General features: G+C 40.4%; 1 protein-coding gene across 6 annotated transcripts in view; it reads right to left on the reverse strand.

Moving 5' to 3' along the window:
* The window catches only part of Cadm1 (cell adhesion molecule 1), a 319,918-nt gene that overhangs the window by 32,996 nt on the left and 264,821 nt on the right, over positions 1–22,101 (reverse strand). For 3 of the 6 annotated variants that reach the window (XM_070038517.1, XM_070038519.1, XM_070038518.1), the window contains exons 5-8: positions 21,598–21,756; positions 9,184–9,283; positions 5,391–5,563; positions 148–234 (exon numbers count right to left, since the gene is read on the reverse strand). In XM_070038517.1, the coding sequence (XP_069894618.1) occupies positions 148–234; positions 5,391–5,563; positions 9,184–9,283; positions 21,598–21,756 (519 nt within the window). The remainder of the gene's footprint in view (positions 1–147; positions 235–5,390; positions 5,564–9,183; positions 9,284–21,597; positions 21,757–22,101) is intronic. The other 3 variants (XM_070038521.1, XM_070038520.1, XM_070038522.1) reach the window with 1 other exon arrangement.

Raw genomic sequence — 22,101 nt, forward strand, 5'->3', positions numbered from 1 at the left:
TAAGAATCTAGTATCTGTCCTTAGAGTTCCCAAATAAAGGAACAGTGAAATCTCAAGGACGTAAAGGGAAGTTGTGGCCTCTTTTTATATATACCAGAAAGACAATATACATTCAGGACATTTTCAATGGCAATGAAGGTACCATACCTGTGATGATGGTAAGGATGGTGGTGGTGGTGGTGGTGGTGGTGGTGGTGGTGGTTGTTGTGGGAGGAGGGATAGTTGTGGGGGGATCTGGATAAAAAAAAAAAGGAAAATCAAACCCACAATGCTGAACACAACAATGGTCAGTAATGACAAAACAAAGGCATGAAGACATTGAGATGTTTGATGACTTCCCCCTTTAAAAACAAAAATCCTTTTCACCCCAAAGATTTAGGTTTCGTACTCATATTTCAAAGCTGTCATTGGAAGAGCTAAGGAAAGAAAAAGTGAATCACAGATGAGGAGATGGGAAGTAGAGAAGTGAGGAAAACCAGAAACGCATGACACCTCCGCCCCATCAGATCTTAAAGGTAAGGCTGGTTCACCTCAGTGCTAAGTGGGTACAATGGCTGTCATTTCGCTTCTGCTTTCACAGATGGGAGGAAAGAGGAGGAGAAGGTGCTGCTGTTCAGCTAAAGGGCTCCTATCAGCCAAGGATGAACGTGGCCCTGCGTGCTAGTTCTCTGCCATGGCTAACTTCATTATTCTCCATCAATACATCTCAGCAGGAAGTAAAACTACTTCTAGACTTGTAATAAATACAAAGAAGAGAGAATGTCACCATTAAATATCAAGTTCCAGGCCTGTGAGATTTTTTTTAACTGAGATTTTACTTTTTTTTAAAGTCAATAAAATTTTACAACTTATAAATATTAATAAGTTGCCTTTGCTCATGTTAAAAGCTTGACCTAAGTGGACCACAATGATAAAACTGAAAGAACATTTTCCATCTTGTAAACAAGACAGCTAAATATAAATTAAGGTTTGACCCTCAAAGCCAGGAGCCCGATGGGGAATCCTCTGTCTGATATTTGATACACTGTATATTCTTCTATCCTCTCAAAAATTATTTGGGGATAAGGGAAGGGCAAATATGAAAGAGAAAAAAAAATCTAAGCCCAAATGATCAAACTGAATGTGTTAAATTGTCAGCAAGACTTTGAACTAAGCAATCATTCTGCTATAGCAGTGCACAAGATGATTTGAAGGCTTTTGATTTTAAATTTTATCTAAAGCACGTCAACTTTTTCTCCCTAACACATCTGGTATCCTTTTATCTTCAAGTGAGCTCTCGGATTGTCTAATTAATACATCAAAACTTTAATTATATATTGCACCTTTACTGGATTTGGCACAACTTCCTAAAAGTTTATGAAACCATGATTTTGATGGTTGGTTGCAATATTTGTATTTAAAATGACTGCATCTCTCACACAAATATGCTTATATGAATTTGATAAGGAAGCATCAACAGCATTTTTTGTGTGTAAGAAGGTGCCTGTTCGGGGGCTTGGGTGCTGTCTCTTAGCATTTTCATTCATGGCAATGCTCTACCACTTGAGCTATAGCTCTACTTCAGGCTTTTTTTTTGGTCTCCACCAAAAAAAAGCATCTCATAGACTTTCCTGCCCAGGCTGGCTGATCCTCATACCTCAGCCTCCTGAAGTATAAGCCGTGGATGCCCGGGCTAAATGGTTCTGTTTTATGAGACTTTGCTCCTTGAAGGTAGAGTGTACAGAAGGTAAACTATTGATTAATGTAGCCTCATGCGAGTCCAAAAAGGAGTCCATAAAGAAAATCTCATTCTCCTCTAAGTAGAAATGATAAAATGAGTCGTTTTAAACTATGTTTTAAAAAGACTTTGTTTTGTTTTACTCCTTGGCATTTTCTATAGAGGCCGTGGGCAGGAAAACATCTTGTGACTGGCAACTTGTCTGGACGCTTCTGCTGCAGGTACTAGAGCAGAGATGAACTCAGAGCACTAGATGCTGAGCCTCACACTCAGGACACTCTGCTCCCTTCATGGTCTAGCTCATCCGTGTCTAGTTGACTGGCTGTCCCCGCCTAGGACAATCAATGTGATTTATCTGTTGTGCATCTACTACAATATGACCACTGAAAAGGCACATGTGTAACCTGGAAGACTTGCCTGACTTAGTATCTTGCCACTTCTGTGCCTAACTTCTACATGCATTGGCACAAGGATATGATTACTACAGTAAGAGTAGCTCTGAATGACATTTGAAAATATGGTTATGAATTGACAGTGGACAAGACTAACAAGGACACAAAACTTCAGAGAGAGGTAACTAGTCCCTCATGATGTGAAAGTATAAACACTTTGAATTATCTTCAGCATTACTGGCCAACTGTTGTCTACATCTGACTCCAGATTCTATTAATGGCAGAATCTCCAAGCTTAGATCATTTCTAGGCATAAGAACTATGTAAGGCTATTATTTAAGAAATAAAGAGGGCTGGGAATTTTGTAGGTCAGTGGTAAAGCACCTGCCTAGCATGTGTAAGGCCCTGGGTTCAATTCCTAGATCCCTAGCAAAACATATATACACATAACAGAGAAAAAGAAATACAGGGCTAGAGTTAATGGACTGTGATACAGAGAAGTTAAAAGAACAAAACCAAATGGGGTTCAGGTACTAACCAGCTAGATCCTTCAAGTACAGAGATTACTTCCAGAGAATTAAACATTTCAGAAGCACATCAATTTTCAGTTCATAAAGTACTTCAGAAATTCCTGTAGTAGTACAATAAATTAGCTTTGGAAAGAAAATGCACCCATCATCTTCCCAAATTGCTAGAATATTTCATTAAGAGATTAGCAATGTTTCAGGCTGGTGTTCTAGCCTGTCATTCTAAATATTTCTAGTAGCACAGATCAAAGAGATAGGTAATAAAATCTATTGAATCTTAGGCAAGGACTGGTGGACTATCTTGGATTTGTGTGTGTGTGTGTGTGTGTGTGTGTGTGTGTGTGTGTGTGTGTGTGTGTGTGTGTATGTATGTGTGTGTGTGCGTGTGTGTGTGTGCATGCACACATGCCTAATCAAGTAGGGCCCTATCATTTTTGGTTTTCAAATAATGACTATGTCCCAGAGAGTTAATTATGAAAGTATAACCTGGAAATTGTGTGAACTAGGGTAAAGTTGTATAATCTTTATTTTATGTATCTGTTATTTTATCATTTGTACTATACTGGGGTTTGAACTCAGGGCCTCGCATATGCGGGACTGGTGCTTTACTACTGAGTTGCTCCTTCCCTGCATATGCCTGGACTACCATCTACCAACTTTACGCTTCTAATGGTTTCTGGGATCACAGGTGTGTTACCACAGTATTCAGCTTCCTTGGTAGGCTTTTCTGCTCAGGCTGGCCTGGAACAGTGATCCTCCTATGTAGTCTGAGATGATAGGCATGTGCCATTATGTCAGAGCTGTGAGTTGGGAAGGGGTCTTGTGAATATTTCTGCCTCAGTTGGCTTCAAGCTGCAATCCTTCTGATCTCCGCCTCTCAAAGAACAAGGATCACAATGAGCCACCGGTGCCCTGATGAAGTTGTGTGATAGTTTTAAGCTTCATTTTATTATCTGTAAAATGGACAATATGCTTACCTCATGGTGTTTATGGTGGGGATTCAATGTGATAATGTATATAAAATTGTCACCAAAGAGCACAGAATCAGTGATCACAAATTACTTTTTTTAAAGTTTGTTGATCAAGTCCTTGAAATGTGTTTTTTGGAGATACAGATAGTAAGTCCAATGAGTCAAAACTGCTTATCCAGATGACTTAGGTCTTCTAAACCAGACAAGCATATATATATATGAGCCTGATGGGAATTTGTCAGTGCTTTGTATAATCTGTGCAAAGTCTATAACTTGGGTATCAACAAAGTAGACAACTCACACGAGGCTCACACATCAGGAGTTTAAGAGGAGAAATTGATCTTCTACCCCTGCTAAACAATGTGAGGGACAGAGGTGGCTCTGTGTATTGCCATTTAAAAACAGGGCACATGGAATCCCCATTTTCACCTGCAGGCCACAGCCATTTCCTTCCTGTGGGTTTTCTTCACTACTTGGACGGTGTGGACCATCGACAATATGGGCAATGTTTAAAGAAAACAAACTCCCAGTCTACCAATGTGGTGATTTGACATGATCTTTTAATTTCCCATTGTGTTAGGGAATGCCAACCCTGAGGTATAGACCAAGGATTATATTTCAATATCCATGTAAATAAGGTGTAATGCATGCCTCTGTTTGATTTAAAAGACTTTTTTTTTTTAATTCATAAGGGAGGCGGCCAGCTTCTAAAACAGTATGGTGCAAACATCCCCTATGTATAATTTATTTATCTATGCACATATTCACATATTCCTTATACCTGGACCATTTACATGGCTAACATGGAGACCGAAATTCCTCTTTCCCATATTCAAATATTTATAACATTGAAATTTTGATGCCTCTGGTTATTCATTCTGTCAGATCAGTTCATGACTTTTTCTTGGTAGAAAAACTAAGAGATGCCAATTGGGCAGAGGAGACTCACTCCTATAGAGGGAATGCATACCACAGCTAAACAGAATAATCACTACTATCTATCTACCTATCAGAATTCTATCTATCTATCTATCTGTCTGTCTGTCTGTCTGTCTGTCTGTCTGTCTGTCTGTCTGTCTGTCTGTCTGTCTATCTATCTGAATACTATCTATCTATCTATCTGAATACTATCTATCTATCTATTTATGAAAGCAATGCTGATGCTGGGCACATAGTAGATGCTTTGTATTTGTTGATTAGGGATTAAAATTTACGATATACTTAAAAAAATCCTGTGGAAAGATGATTAGGAAAACACCCATTTTAAAGAAAACTGTCATATTTGAGTAGCTGTAGGTAGTCTAATGGAGCTCTAGGCTTTTGTGTTTGTTTCGAGTGTTTACTGGCTTGCAACATCTTCTGGAATTAAATAGCTTCATGCTGAAGTAGGATAGCTCTGCTCCTCAAAACAGTAGGATGGGCTGGCCCAGGTGTCACAGGCAAACACCACTGGGAATAAACTTCCCGAGCTGAAAGCCACTAATTGGTAAGATTGAGTGTTTCAGTCATTACTTCTAACATCATCTCCGTGGCCTGTGCCGGAGGACAGCTTTCCTACTCAGCATGAGCGGAGACTGTGATTGAATGGGAAGTCCCTCTGATTAGCAGGAGAGAAGAAGAGACACTGTGGACCCAGGTGGAGATACTGTGCTCTGCCTCAGGCCGGGCTCCTTGAAGTTCTTCAAGTAACCACGTGGGTTTTGGTTTTCAACTTGACCAAAGGCTTGGGAGTGAGTTCCTAGCTGTGGCTGCATCAGTGGAAGTGTTTTATCTGCTCACGTACCGTATACATACAGCATATAATCCGAATGAGCTTTCCCCACTACGTTGGAGGCCTCACAGCGGTATGTACCATTATCTGTTTTGTTTAGGTTATTGATGAACAGGTTGGGCCCGGACAGGACGGCGTGCTGAGGCATCTCATCATCGACTCTCACCCAAGTTACCATCACAGGCCTGCAGCGGAAAAGAGAGGACAAGCCACCCTATTACATCCCAGTCAGATATCTACATCCAGACCTCACTCACACCGTCAATAAGTCACATGTGACTGACGCAAAAAGGGCCTATTAGAGACCCTGTAAGTGATAACCAAGAAGTCTCCAAAACTCTGTCTGGAATAGATGTTTAAAAAGAATATGATCAGCTGCTGAAAGATCTTCAACGGACCATAGGCAGGAGTCTTCTTTCCAATTCATCTTTAGTAAGTGAACAAGGAAACTGGGGTGCCCTGCTCTTCATACCCTGCTAGGTGGTTTCACACCAGTTCAGGTAGGACAGCTTAGTTAATATTAATCATCTCATTAGATAGAAACAGATCAAGTTCTTGCCTAGTGATGTAAAAGCATAAATCTGATGGTTACCAACACATCAAGAGAGAGTTGTTTTCTTACAGAGGCACTGGTGATATTTAAACAGATACTGATTTTCATCAAAAAGAAAAAAATGGCACTTTCAAAAATCATCTCTGATTCTAGAAAGATGGTCATTTCTTCTCCTTACCAAAGATCCACCCTTTTGGACTGCTCTACCTTGTGTAGCTGTTCCATGGTTAACAAGTGCCTTTCTCTTCTGTCTCTTCTAGCCACAGGCATTGCTGGATTTCCCCCAGTGGGAACAGCGGGAGCCCTCCTGGCTAGAGATAGGGATCTAATCCTCCCCTCCCAGCACATTTCTACAGGTTTCCGAGTCTCTATAAGGTTTCTGACTCATTAGAAACAAGTTTATTTTCATGATTAAAAATACCCCATGTGTCCTCATATACTCATTAGGAAAAGAAAATTCACAAGATGCTCTGGAGACAAAAATGCCCCCATACCACATTATCCTCCAAATGCACAGAATGTGAACTTTCTGTTCTTCAAGGAGTCTCCTTCAACTTCCAATGAAATGGAAGTCACATCTAAAAGCATGTGAACACACATAACGCATCTGAAAACTCATATGTGTGCACCCACAGTGCTAGCAGTCTAACTCAGGGTTTTGCATATGGTAGGCAAGTTCCACACCTCTGGCCTCAAACTTTTTCCTCAGAGGGAGGATGACAGAGGTTGGGGCCCAGACGGTAATTTCCCTTTAGTGCCTACCAATACATCGATACATCAAGAAACAGCGACACAACCGAGACCCATATTTAAGGATGAATGGATATTCCACTCAGCCCTGGCAAGCAGCACGTCAATTTTCAAATAGGATGTGAAGTTACCATTTTTCTTTAATTACACATGGGTTTGTCATTACGGAGTCTGTGAATTATTTAAGAATTAGTACTGCATATGTCCTCCTTGTAGGCAGTGGCCAATGGGTCTGTGTGGCAATCAGAGCGAATGTCCTGCTGCTTGACAGCTGAAACAATCGCGAGGGTAAGTGCTGAGAATATTCACAACATTTAATGGCAAGTTAAATTACCATTTTTATTGTATGCAATTTCTTGAGAAAATAAATAGGTAATATGCTAGGAGGGATAGCAGCGGAGTAATGCGTGCTTGCTCACGCAACCATATACCCGTTCCTATCTGAGAGGAACAAATAAAATGCCCTCTCTGGCATAAATGTCCTGAAGGAAACGTGTAATTTACTGTCCCCGTGGCACATTCAATTGAACACAGTGCCTTCTTCAGGGGGAAAAAAATACAGAAACAAAATATAGGTTAGCAAGCCATATACTGTAAGTGTGGTTAATGTGGCTGAATACAGGGATTGTAAGAGGCCTCTGAGAATTTTGTTTCCCTCCACTAGATTGTTCTGGAGGAAAGGTAAGCTGATAATTAGGACATATACCAAACAGTTCACACAAAGAGAGACCTGAATCTTTTTGCAGTGCTCAAAAGTGAAAAAGACCATTCTGTCAAAAGCCTGAAGTGTTTAGATCCAAATAACATGGGAAAGCCAGAGGAAAGGAGAAACAAAACCCAGACTAGCATCTACCACCTAAACTCTAAATGGTTTGATACTGGAAAATGTGTTTTTTTGGAGGGGCGGGGCAGGTGTTCAGTTGTGGGGCTTGAGGTATCCCTGAGCTCTTTTGTTCAAGGCTAGGGTTCTACCTCTTTGACCTACAGCACTACTTCCAATTTGGGGGCGGTTAATTGGAGATGAGAGTCTCATGGACTTTTCTGCCCCTGCGGGTTTTGAGTAGCCTCCTTAGTAGTAGCCTCCTGAGTAGCTAGGATTACAGGCATGAGCCACCAGCTGAGAGAAAGCATGTTCTAGTCCAGGAAGAAATAAATACAAAAATGGGGAGGGGGCTGGGAAGGTGGCTCAGTGGTAGAGTGCTTGCCTTGCATGCCTGAGGCCCTGGGTTCGATTCCTCAGCACCACATAAGCAAAAAGAAAAAAAAGCCGGAAGTGGTGCTGTGGCTCAAGTGGTAGAGTGCTAACCTTGAGCTGAAGAGCTGAGGGACAGCGCCCAGGCCCAGAGTTCAGGCCCCACGACTGGACCCCCCCCCCCAAAAATGGGGAGGGTAGAAGTCTGGAGTCTTGGCACATGCCTATAACCCGAGCTATTCAGGAGGCAGAGACTAAAGGATTCGCATATAAGGCCAGCTGAAGCAAGGGGCTAGTGAGACTTTCTCTCAAAAAGAAGCCTATGATAGGGGTTCACACCTAAAATCCCAGCTATGTTGTAGGTAGGAATAGGAGGGTCATGATTTGAGGCCATCCTGGACAGAAGAATGAGATCTTCTCTAAGGAAAACAAAAAACAAAAACATAAATCCTTAAAAATATGCAAAACCCAAAAAAGGACTGGAGGTAGGGGCTGGAGAGAGTGTTTCCTTAGTAAGCTCAAAGTCCTGAGGTCAACTACCAGTGTCTAAACAATACTGAACAACCAGGAAAACAGAGAGGGTGGAAAGGCAGAGAAAGATCCAGCAATCTCGATTCTTAGCTGTTACGGGGAGATTTCTTTCCCAAGATTTTGGGGGGAGCTTCATTAAGATGCAGTAAGCTCTTTAGAGGAATCCTGCGAAGAGGCCAGTTAGCAAAACCCTGTGAGGATTAAAAAAAAAAAAAGATGCATGCCACAGGGACAGCAGAGGGAGCTCAATGCTGGCTTTTGTTGGGCACCAGAGAAAGTCCGAGTGCCCTCAATGCCATCCTGACCTGTTCTTCCACAGCACATACACTTCTCTTGGAGGGAATGAATGGGGAGGTCAAATAAAAGGCAGGGCAAATTTGTTTGGCCCTAAACACAGCAGCTTAATCTGAATCCGAAAACCATCTTTCTAGCTTAGACATGAATGCAGCAGGTAGCAGATATATTATTACATTGCGGGCACATTAAAATTTTATTAGGATTATTTTTGGTGTGAGAGAGAAAACAGTTCTGACAATCATCCTGACGACAATAAAATAGAACTAGCTGAGATTTTCATCCTAGCTGGCATTTAATTTTTCTCCTAATCCTGACGATGAACATAGAATATTCTCTCTTTTCTGAAAAAAAAAATAAGATGCACATTCCATCCTTTCTGTAACAGGAGACAGGTGACAGGCCAATGAGTTGTGAATGCACATCTCTGTGTTATGACATTTACTGCTCATGACCCTCTGCCAACCTTGGCCTTCAGAACTTACTGGGGCTTCCCGATGGCTTCGCATGTTAACTCAAGCGCGTCCCCTTCCCGGGTTAGGCCTTGTAGAGGGTAAGTCATCTGAATATGCACTTGAGGCTTATCTGCGTGACAACAACACAAAGTACAATGTTTAGCCAATGATATCGTCAGGCAAAATCAGACTTGCATGCTGTCACAAACCCCACACCAGCTCTTTCCCCATCCTCATGCCTTCAGCAACAGCCTTCTAATTAGTTAGTAATCCTGGCATTTGCTCAAATTAAATTGACTAATAACTCTAAGGAGTGAACCACGAATAGATAAGAGATTCATAAGCCAACTGTGACACATCAAACATTTCCTGTAAAATACATTTTGTTACGTTGAAGTTTATCTCCAAACTCACTCAAGCTAAAGGAAACTCATCTGCCTTTGTGCTGAGGTGAAGCCACAGATATGCGTGGTGCTCAGAATTGATACAGTTGATCATATATCATATATTACCATGTGACAAGATGTTGTGACACTGCATATTAATGTTTGCCTCTTCTATGCTCTTGTTTTCAGATGGGAAAAGGGGGAAGTCCTGAATTTCACTCCAATACCTCTAAGAGGAAAGGAAGTGGGAGACAGAACCCCAGGGAAACTCACATCTCGGCCTAAATACGGAAGAGGAAAAACAACTGATGTTTACTCAGAGCCTCGCATGATTGGGGCCATCACTGGGAAGAGAACTCTGGTACCCAAAGGATGAAGCAGCTACTCCGTGGTCTTAAGAGACAACTTAGTGACAGCCAGACAGCCCTATGGAATGCATACTGGGATAGATTTCTGATTCTAAACTACACTTCCCAATGGTATGTAGAGTTAAAGCCATATATAGCTCCCTAATGCAATGAAGTTTTTAGGAAAGTAATATAAATATTCTTATGTCCAACAGCCACTTAAAACGTGTGTGTGTGTGTGTGTGTGTGTGTGTGTTGGGGGAGGTAAGGTATAAGATGAATGATGGGAGATTCAGGAAACTGGGAGAAAGGCTGACGAAGTTAGTAAGAATGAACAAGGATAAATGTACAAATACATCTACAAATAAAGCCTGAATAGAATTAGGAGGCTCTTCTCCCCCACCCCCCCCACTGAACGACAAGCTACTAATCCCCAAGTCAGTTTCCTCATTTAATTCTGGGGCTCTATAAACATGTATTTTTGGAAATGTACCCAAGAGTATTAAGTGTGAGAGGGTAAGACATCAGCTGGCTAAGAGGTCGAAACAATTACCATAGTTTCACTTTCTCAGACAATCACACCACCTCAACAATAGCCCCTTGGCCTTTGACAAACAGCGGTAAGCTCATTAGCATTCATCCTATGGAATAAGAGAGAAGACAGAAATATAGCCAGGCTCAACCAATCTCACCCTGCACACAGCTATGTAAGCTGCAAGACCAAGTCCTCCCCAGGGCTAGCTGCTGCCAGATGCATTTTTATTGCCTTGTTCCTATCAAGGATCTTTCTCTAATACCTCTGAGAAGTATATGGCATTGACTTTAAGAGAGTCCCCCCCCCCCCATCCAATATGTGCCCTGTGAATCGGCAGCACCTTTGGAGAATCTTGCTACTTGTTAGGGAATGGGACAAGCCCCCAAATTCCCACCAAACCCGTGCAAGGCACCCAGACCTATTCTTGAACTTGTTGGCCAAGAAAGACTTAAAAGCATGATGAGGATGTTTCTAGATATTGAAAACTGTACTGGGTATTGAGTTAAAGGAAGGTAGAAACGGTCATGGAGGACATCAAGTTGACCTTGAACTAGTGCTGGCTGCAAGAGCTCCTGGGCCCTTCTATTTGAACTACAGACCATACCAGGGGCTAAATATCACCACAGGGCATACTGCATACCACATGTCCTCCAGACATGCAGCTACTTGGTTAAAAGATACCTTGACCTAAAGTGACAATAGCAACAGTAATGGGACATGAGGTAAAGGGAGGCTTTTATATGTGTGTATTTGTTTATACACATATATGTATATATGTATATATACATTACATATAATTTATATTACATATATGTAGACAGCATAATGGAAACCACCCCAAACTGAAAAAGACGAGTAGGGAGAGGGGGTACACAGCTCAAAGTACACTGTGCACATCTATGGAATTATAACAATGGAATCCTCCTATAGTATCAATATATGCTAATAAAAATATAGAAAGGATACACCAAAATTAATGAGAGAAGGTTATGACACCGAGCACACAAATTATAGAAGGCATGCTACCTCAGAACTCATATTTAGAAACCAAATAGCACTATGGGTTTCTGGTTGGAGGACATCTGTCATTCTTAACCAGAAAATGATCAGGCAAGGCTAAATTTAGAGCCCAAATTTGGGCTGCAATGTAGCATTTGCTCACAGGTTAATCTGTGATCCACAAAAGGGCTACATTTTTCATGCACTGCTGACTTAGTCCCATTAATTAAGGAGAAGCAGAATGCTGGCTAGCCTATGTGGAAAGTTTCCATTGGTTTTCTTTCCCATTTCCTGTAATTTAAAAGTCAACAGAAAGAGTGTATTTTTCAGTACAGTGCACTAAGGGTTTTAATAGCTCAATGTCCATTAATAATAAAGAAAATGTTGAAAAAAAATCTAATCCACCCTGCCTCTTCAGGACTACTGAGTTTGTTTTTAGTTAAACGCTTTTTTATGCTCCTAATGAGCTGTTTACCAGTTGTCAATTACACATATAAATCAGGAAAAACAAGCTAAGGGCATACCTGGAATTTGTATTTTAAAATATATTAAGCCACAGAAAATACACATCTAGTTTTGACAGCTGAGTATCCTGGTTTCCATGTTAGGTTTTTGGAGAAACAGCTACCATTTATGTGTGGGTATAGCTACCTTAATGGCTAGCCAAGACAGGAGACGTTCATCTTGTATGTGGTATACAGAAAGATTTCCTTTTCATTGACATATGTGTATTTATGGACATATTATTTGACCATGGGCAACTGAGCTATCTTCCTACCCTATGAACCAAACAGACAGAGAGGGTCAAGGTACCAAGATCTGTCCCTAAGGTGATGACAGACTTTAAAGCAAATTCTAAAAGAGGGTCTTTAGTATCCTCAACAGGTGGAACAGAAATCCTGGGATCCCAGTGAGTTCTCTAGAACTCAGGGCCATTACATTTTTCTGGGACAGATTCCTGACTACAACATGAGTAAGTCAAAATATCGGCAATCCAGATGGCTGATTGAATAGCCCAGAGCTCATCATTTCTATTTTAATTATGTTCATAAATCTAATGTTATCACCCACCAAATCTTTTCTGAAATAGAACCAGACTTGAAGATTTATCTTTAAGTAATGAAGTAAAAAGGCCTTAGTACATTTTCTGGGGGATCATTTTACGCCTCGGTTGGTGTCGGTAAGGCACAAGGCTAAAAGCCAGATGACACTTTCTACCCAAGTGCAATAACTGTCCAGAAATGTACTGCTCAGAATGGCTTAATGTCATTATAAAATGGAACTGCTATATAAAAACAAGAAAAATAGTTAGGTCTGTGCACTTACGGAACATTAAAGAGATGGCATCAGCACCAGCCAATCAATTAGGTCGAAGGATCTGAGGTTTTCATAACACTCTGATTTTTCTTTTTTTTTTTTAAACCCTTAAAAGACACTTACTTAGCAAGACTGCTACAGCAGACAAAATTTGTTCATTAGTCAAAGTTGCACAGAGGGTTAAATACCAGGAGGTTTTAGGTCACACTACAGTAGCAACCAATTAAAAAAATAATTTTAGAAAGACATTCTGATTTGATGAGAATTTCTTTAAATGTACTTTGCTCTCTCTATAAAGGGGAAACATATAAAAGGAAACTCTTAAAGAGGTTCGAATGGCTTGCTGGCAGATTACAATTGATTTCATGCCAGTCTGACCTTGCACCACATTCTATGATCTTTGCAGAAGATGAAACTCAAGATTCTGGAACCTGTATTTCAATTTCTTATGTAAATGAAAAGGCACACAGTCTCCTCTCTGGAACACAACACTAACATACCAGGTCTTGGGGAAAAAATTATTTTTAATTAAAAATAAAGTACTTTGCAGCTTCTTCTAGGATGTCATCCCTCCCACATAGTGAAGAACAGAAGAGCTAAGAAAGGGAAATGGTGCCCTAACATCCTGATCAGAGACCTATTTTCCCAGGGGGTACATTGGCCTCCTTATCTTTCTTCCTAAGAACATTCAGGTTTGTAATCCTAGGTACTCAGGAGGCTGAGATCTGAGGATTGTTGTTCAAAGCCAATCCACGCAGGAAAGTCCATGAGACTCTGTCTCCAATTAACCAGCAAAAAAAAAAAAAAAGAAGTGGAAGTGTGACTCAAGTGGTAGAGCAAAAAATATCTAAGAAATAGTGCCTAGGCCCTGAGTTTAAGCCCCTCCATAAAACGAAACTTCTAAATCAAGGAATGCTGGCATCAGCTATTTTCCCATGTACCCACTACAAGCAGGCCCAAGGGCTTGGGTGCAAATGGATTCCTGCAACTGCCTGTAGGATCTGGGTTCTCTATTGTCTCGAGCTTTCATCTCCTATTCAGGAAAACACCAAGTGTGAGACCTTCACATCTGTGGCACAAGAGTTTGCTGTTTTAAGACCTCACGGGAGAACCCAGGGCAGCTTGGGCTCTGCTATTATCAGAATGTTTGGGAGAGGAACTGGTCAGCACCTGTGCACTCTTTGCCAATCACAAAAGACGACTGGGAGTGGAAGGCAATGCAAAGAATACCCTGATGTTTGGTGCATATTAGAAGCTGTACCAGGGCAACGCAAAAATTTAATCTGGCTGTCTAAATAGCTGGGAGAGGACAACTTTGTGACATTAGGAGGACCATAGCTAGCAGACAAGGAGATCAGGCCTGGTAAGGGAACGGGGTCACGCAGCTCTCAGAGAGGAGGGAAAGAACATTTTGTTTTCTATTGTCCTAAGATGTTAATGACTAATTTTCCCTGCTGTTATTTTGCTTGCTCTCAAGGTGAAGGACCCTCTACTGTTATACATGTTCAGTCGAATCATGACACATAAAATTATACTTGTTGGGGGGGGAGGTGAGCTACGAGGAGGGAAACAAACCCACTTTGGTAGGGGAAAGAGGCATGTGCCATACTGCCACTTCCCCTTGGTGACACTTGCCTTTGGTGGATTTTAAAACTACTATTCACGCTTACACAATGCAATTTTATTCTACTCGGCAAGTTTGGGCAGTAAGTTATATTGCCAATGGCTTTTAAAGGTAGTGGAGGGAGCTGGGAAGGTGGCTCAGTGGTAGAGTGCTTGCCTTACATGTATGGGGCCCTGGGTGTGATTCCTCAGTACCACATGAGCAGAAAAAGCCAGAAGTGCCGCTGTGGCTCAAGTGGTAGAGCTCTTGCCTTTAGCTGAAGAGCTCAGGGACAGCACCCAGGCCCAGAGTTCAGGCCCCATGACTGACAAAAATAAGAATAAATAAATGAATAAATAAATATATAAAGGTAGTGGAGCACTCTTTCACACTCTAGAAGGATTTTTCAGAATTTAGGGGCAAATGCTAGACAATGGAAGATGCGGCTTTTTTTTTTCTTTTTAAAATTCAGGATAACTAGAATAATGTACCAGTGTCTAGACATAGTAGGCATTTTAAAATGTATCTGAAGGGGCTGGGAAGGTGGCTCAGTGGTAGAAGAGTGCTTGCCTTGCATGCATGAGGCCTTGGGTTTGATTCCTCAGGACCACATAAGCAGGAAAAGTTGGAAGTGGTGCTGTGGCTCAAGTGGTGGAGCTCTAGCCTTGAGCTGAAGAGTTGAGGGACAAGAGTTCAGGCCCCATGACAAAAAAAAAAAAAGTATCAGAAGGAGGAAATGAAGAAGTGGGCAAATGAGAAAGTGGAGAAATAATGGGATATGGAATTCTGCTCCTAGTGTTACTACTAACAACAACAAAATTAACATGAATGCATTTTAGCCCTCCTTGTGAAATATGCGCTTCTGGTTTGGAAAGTAAGGCCGTCCAGGGCCAACACCACATCTTAGCTCAGGACACATGTTCTGGACTAGGTACTTCCATTACACATTTCTGGGGATCTCAAAGTAGCATCATAGGGAAATCATAAAGGATGTTGCTGAATCATTCTTTTTAGATTTTTTTTTTCTTAAAAGAGGTAAACTTCATAATTATTTAGCCTTCCACAGAAGCAAACTTTGACCTTGAATTCAAAACCATTGAGCAAAAAAATAAATGTGTATGTTAGAAGTCTGGTTTCACTATTCAAGTATTGGATGTCCATAGCAAAACAGAGGTATCTTCCATAAATATACTGGGTCTGTGAGAAGAGGGTCCTTGAAGAAGCCTCTGTCCTTCCTTTCAGGGTCACCCAAATCTTGCTTCCACTGAATGTATTGTCAGCAATCTATAACGCTTACAACCCTGGGAACTTGAAGATGCCACCAGCACTCTGTGTTAACACATAAAAATGACAGGTTTAAAAAAGTGAGCTTCCATGGGGGGAGTGGGCTGTCCTCCATGCCTTGATTATTTCTCATGAGAAATAATAAATATTGAAATAACCTCCCTGAAACTCAACTCATTCCCTTAAAAAATAAAGTAAAAAAGAAAGTGGAAGGTAGAGCTGATTCTGTTAAAGGAGACTTGAGATCAGACAGGAGACCCAATGTGAAAGTGCCAGCTCCCACTCTGAAGAATACAACCTAGGAACAGAAACTGACGTGACAAAAGAGCTGCTCTCCCAGACTCATCCTCCACTCCCAAGAGGAAAGGCTTTCCCATTTCCAGGTTTTTCTTCCTCCTTCACCACAGGGCACCATCAATACCAGAGAAACATTATTTTGTCACAGATAAAGAACAAGTTTTGATCATCTCCTCAGTGCCCAATTTCCCCCCAGTTAAGGGAATGAAAGAAAAAAAAATCCTCCCTTTCTGTGGACCTTGGATGAATGGGAATATGGATTTATAAAACATCTAGCTATGTCCAGTCAATAAAAGTCATTTTGAGAACGATGCCCATGGACATGATTAACTGTCAGATGATAATCTGAGCGGGGAAGGGATTCAAATACACATTTCAAGAGCCTTTGTTTCCATTCTCCCTTTCAAAACTTATAATTGCCCCCCCCCTTTTTACAAATACATACATATACAAAACCCTCACAAAATGAGATTTAAACATTTTTTTTCTTTTGCAAAACCTTTTAAAGAGCAAGTCTGTGATGAGTGAAATCAAAGCATGCAGCAATAATTGCAGAGCACATATTCGCCTCAGTCCACAGTAAGGCTTTTCCTTCCTTCTGCACAGCAATCCGAACTGCACTCCGAGGGTCACAGCTTCCCTTTGAATTCCTAGCTTACGTTGCTCTGTGTTGCCACCTTGATGCTATTTAGACAGTTTTCTTTTAGCGTGCAGACAGTGAACTGTTTTCGTTTAAACAGGCTTTTATTTGACAAGAGTACGTTCCCTCACATCAGAGAGAACTACTAACCACGCTACAATTGTATCATACTCTGCTATAATCAACCATGTTGTCAATCTGGACATCACCTATACAGAGGTTTGGTGAGAGGAAAAATAATGCGCAGAAAGACTTTAGGGTCATATAGCTCAGAACATTAAAAAGCAAAACTGTTCTCTGCATAACATCTAAGAAAACAGAGCTTTGAATTCCAGTGTGCGAACGTAATTATTTTCTGTTTTAAACATTTAGCTGCATGCTGTTGCTGTACCCTTGCTGGGTCTCCAAATGAAAGCTAGCAAAGTAAGAGCCCTACTGTATGTTCTTCATTCTCAGCAATGTTCCTATGAGAAAACCTTATTAATGAGCTTGCAAACGAGCACCCAACAGGGAAATGTCACAAACAAGAGTGGCTAATGCCCCAGAAAATCAAATAACTGAACACTTGGCTGATTGTGGTGCCTTTCATATTTATAATAAAAAAGAAGAGAGGGGGAGACTTTAATTCACTGATTCTGAAAGGGTCAACACCTTGCTGAACAAAACAACTCATTTATTTATGTTCAGAAATCTCCAGATGATAAATTACATTGATGTTAATCACTTCAACGCATACTACACAATTAATATCTGTACTCACCAAAAATTTAAGGATTATTAAAACAATGACAGCATACACATCTGGCTGATTTTTCACATAATTGGGCCCAACAATTTCTCCTGGTATCACAAATAAGGGGACTAACAAACACTGCAGAATACTGGTTCAATTAATTAGGGCTTGAATCCACAAGACAAAAGCAATTCCAAGTTGGAGCGCAAGCCTTGTCTTCCACGAAGCATGGAGGCCTTGCATGCTAAGAGGAGAAGTGTGCTCCTTTTTTCCTTTAATTTCTTCCCCTCCTCCCTTTTCTCTCTGTCATACTTCAAGAAAGATATTCAACAATGTCATACAATTCAAGTTGTCACTAGTTCATTTCTCTTTTAATGTTATTTTTTAAAAGGATATAACTTATACAGAATTCTACAATCTGTCATTTAACCCTGTTCATATTCTGGTTAATATTCATTCAACTTAGATGGGGGCAGAGAGAAGGTTCTGCGAATTTTCATTGCCCAAATAGGCCAGGGTAAACCCAACTGAAGATATGCCATAGCACTCAGATCTGGTTAAGATTGACTCCCGAGACTGTCTCTTCATTGGGAGCAGACAACAAGGTCTAAGGAGAGGCTCAGAATTTTCTGTTATAATCTACATCATCAATGGTGTAAAAAATCTTCTAAGGTGACAAAGGAATAGACATTTAAAAAAGAATAGTGATATACTTTAAAACTTTAGTAGGCACATATTCTTAACAAAACTCATAATTTCACTGCTATTTTTATGTAAGTTTTGATTCAGTTAAAGCAATAAAGTGACTTAATGGAAAGTTTAATTGATAAAGTGGCTCTCAAATTACTGAAGTTAGGAAAATTCTACAGGAAAAAGAGACTCCTTAAATTCTTAACAAAATGTGATGAATATATTATTCTATTTTTTTTCCCCCAGGCCAAGGGAAAAAAACCACGTTTTTGTTTGTTTGTTTGTTTTTTAAGGGCCAATGTCTTCATAAAGGTTAAAAGTATCAACTTTAGGAACTGGGTCAATTGAAAAATGTAGGTCTACACCTGGGTATATACTTGAAGAAATGTAAGTCAGCGTATAATAGAAATATCTACACATTCATGTTGATAGTAGCATTCTTCACAATAGTCCAACTATGGAATCAGTCTAGGCGCCCATCAACTAATAGGTGAATAAACCAAGATGGCATATAAGCACAAATGGAGTATCATTCAGTTATAAAGAAGAATGAAATGGTACTGTTTAGAGGAAATGGATGGAACTGGAGATCATCGTGTTAAGTGAAATAACCCAGGCTGAGAAAGTCAAATATCACGAACCTTATAAAATGAAGGACAGGAATATGAAATGGGGACTGTTTGAGGACAGGAGCTAGTGTGATGTGGAGGGGGTAAAGGGAAAGGTAGGGGGTGGTGAATACAATCAAAGTACTTAATATACAAGTATGAGAAATAGTAATGAAACCTATTACAACTGCTTAAAAAGGTATATAAGGTATGTGTGGATAAGAAAGAACAAGAGAGGGGTGAATGTTTTCAAGCTTCATCATATTCATATAAGAGACTACCACAATGAAACCTCTTTGTATAATTAATATGTGCTAATAAAAAATAAAAATACAGAGTGTCCACAGTAATATACTATTTATGTAGACTGGCTCCTGAACAAATTACTCATACCTTTAGTAATCTCCTTGGTCATCTTGTCTGAAGAGAAAGTCCTGCTATGAGGGAATGGAGTTGGGCCACCAATACCATTGGCCAATAGTTGGTAAGGGCTCGAGGACTGTGCTCAGGGCATTAGGCTTTTGCTATTGTATAGGTGCTGGTTGATCAAGAAGAGAAAAGCTAGCAGGGGATAACAGAGAATTCCAACTGCATTTACAGAAGCTACTTAAGTTGGTAACAATGCTTTAGGAATGGAGCAGTATTCCTTGATTCAGTGGTCAGGTCACTTTCTTGAACAGTGAGTCTTTCCTTTTCAATTGATATGAGGCTTTTAAATTCTTAACCTTCCTTTAGTCAACAACAACAACAACAACAACAACAAAACACTTTTCCTATGTTTATTTCTTGATATACTGGAATAATATCAAGGAAAAGCTGTCTGTGTGACTTATATTGAATAAAACAACACTGCTGGCCACAAAAAGATGCCACTTAAAGAGCCTGGACTAACCACTGGTGGCATCCTCATGTTTGAGGTGTTAAAAAGTCACCTTACTGCCAGGTACTGGTAGCTCATGCCTGTAATCCTAGCTACTCAGGAGGCTGAGATCTGAGGATTGAGGTTCAAAGCCAGCCTAGGCAGAAATGTTTGTGAGACACTTATATCCAATTAACCACCAGAAAACCAGAAGTGGTTCAAGTGGTAGAGAGCTAGCCTTGAGCTGAAAAGCTCAGGGACAGCACTCAGGCCAAGAGTTCAAGCCCCCAAACCGACAAAAAAAAAAAAAGTCACCTTACTGCACGCAGAAGCCAGCGGTACTTTTTCAGGTCAAAGTCCAATGGGTTCAGATCTGGACCCTTATTCCTTTTCTTGGAAGGACAATCTTGATTCTCCAGAACAGAAAAGCAAGGCTAAGGATCGTTATCAAGTGTTGCACAGGGTAGGAGGAATATTTTTCATTTCACAAGTGAGTGTGTAATTTTGTAGGTAGATATGGCTAGAATTCATTTAAAAGACACACTGGGAAACCACTGAAAAGAGTTTAGGGGTGAAAATTGGGCAAATATCTACTCAGGACTCACAAAGGAGCTAATGTATTATTAAAGCTAATGGGCCCCTACAAGGGAAGTTAATGGATATTAAGTTTGCTTAAATGAATTACATATTAACAAAGTCACAAGAATTCTACTATCTGCCAATTTAGATAATATCTGATCATTTCTGTTTTCCCATTATAGGAACATTATACCACAATAGTTTTAGTGATATGAAAATTATAAGCATGATGCTCATAATGAAGCTATATAATGAAGTAGCTGAAATGAATTAACAAGAAAAACCTGTATATGTAATGTTAAATTAAGACAAGCTCACAGTGTAAGAAAAGGTAGGAGTGGTATTGTCTCTTGGGAGCCGTTTTATACCTTTTCCTACTTCTTGTTTTACTCAGGTGATTTAAATATGTGATAAGGAGTATAGTAGGTTGCATGATGGAATCTGAAGAAATATTCTAATGCCTGGAACCTGTGAAGGTGACTTAACTTGAAAAAAGAGTTTTTGTAGACAATTAGCTTGAAGATGAGACTATTCTGGATTGTCTGTGCAGTCTCTACATCCAATGACAAGGATCCTTGGAAGAGACACAAAGGAGATGGGGTCCTAGAATGACAGAGAATGAAACTGTGAAGACAGACACAAAAGAACTGCACTGCCCAGGAAGAGGTGCAGATGGAGCCTTTTCCTGGAACCTTTGGAGAGAATGTGCTCCAACAGAGATCTTGATTTTGGTCTTTTGGGCCTTTAGAACTATAGTTTTAAGCTAGGAAGTTGGTATAACTGCGATTTGTAACAGTGGTTCCTAATACAAGGATTCACAGGGAATCATGCCTTTCTTCATCAGATCTCCAGTCACAATCATTCCACTCAAACTCGAATAATAATCTCTTCACTGTTCATATGCAAGTATCACCTGGAAATTTCCAGAGGCCAAGTTTTACAGAAGTCTTTAGATGAAAAGTAAGAAGCTGGCAACCTGGCCATAACCTTGGCACAAGACTGGTTTTGTGCAGATTTTTTTTCTTTTTCCTCTGAAGCAGAAGGGTCTAGAGGAGAACATATTTAGTCTATGGGGCACTGCTTGGAGACAGCCTTCCTCACTACAGTGTAGCTTTTATTGATGAAGCCATCAAGATGTGGCACTGGTCCTAAAAAGTTTGACTTTCAACTCACTGCTGTAATTTAAGCTAAAATAGAAGAGATGTGCCACATAAAACAAAATACGTAGAATAACCTCTATTTAACAAATCCAGTGCTTATGATGAGATTAAAAAAGGGGGAGGAATTACCCTTGGCTTTGTAGTTGGCAGAGGAATGATGACAGTCTATATTGAAGGAAATTAATTTGAAGTCATGTATTAAAGCAGATTAGGATCATTTTGGGTAAGATGTAGTTAGTATTTTCACATGTTCGTTGACACTTCGTAATATGGCAGTCTTTACTGAAGACAACAGGGAAGAATTTCTGTCACTGCTATATCAAATGGATGTAAACCCCATAGGCTCCTGAATGGATTTTAAACAACTGTCATGCTAAGCCCTCTGAACAAGATGCTCGAGTACTCACACTGTACTTCTAGGTACCGCTGGGTCTGTAAGTTTCCGGTGACGGCGGGGTGTTCCACCTGACAGATCACTGGGACCCCATCATCCTCCTTGTTCACCTTCAGCATCAGCTGACTGGTCACTGTGTACATGTCTGACCACTCTTCCACCTCCGATTTGCCTGCAAGAGAAGGCGTGTCAAGCATCCAGTTCTTTTCCATCAGTCTGCTTTTAGCACCTCTTTGCTATCCCCATCCCAACATGGCTACTTTACCAGCTATCATGGAAATCAGTCACTGTTTAAAGGTAATCTGTGGATAGCTATCTGCTAAATGATTATTAATTTCATATTTTTAACCATACAGAACTGTTTTGAAGACATATTTCAATCCCCAAAGACATACACTGTTTTAATGGAAATATTTGGCATGTTTCCTCTCTCTTCAAACCTCTCACTAAGTCAGCTGAAAGTTCAGCTGCGTTGACATCTGGCTGCTCAAAGAATTTAGGAGGGAGGAAAAAAGAA

Source organism: Dipodomys merriami, unplaced genomic scaffold (assembly GCF_024711535.1).
Source record: "Dipodomys merriami isolate MVZ:Mamm:240054 unplaced genomic scaffold, mDipMer1.0.p SCAF_29, whole genome shotgun sequence".
NCBI classification, from domain to species: domain Eukaryota; kingdom Metazoa; phylum Chordata; class Mammalia; order Rodentia; family Heteromyidae; genus Dipodomys; species Dipodomys merriami.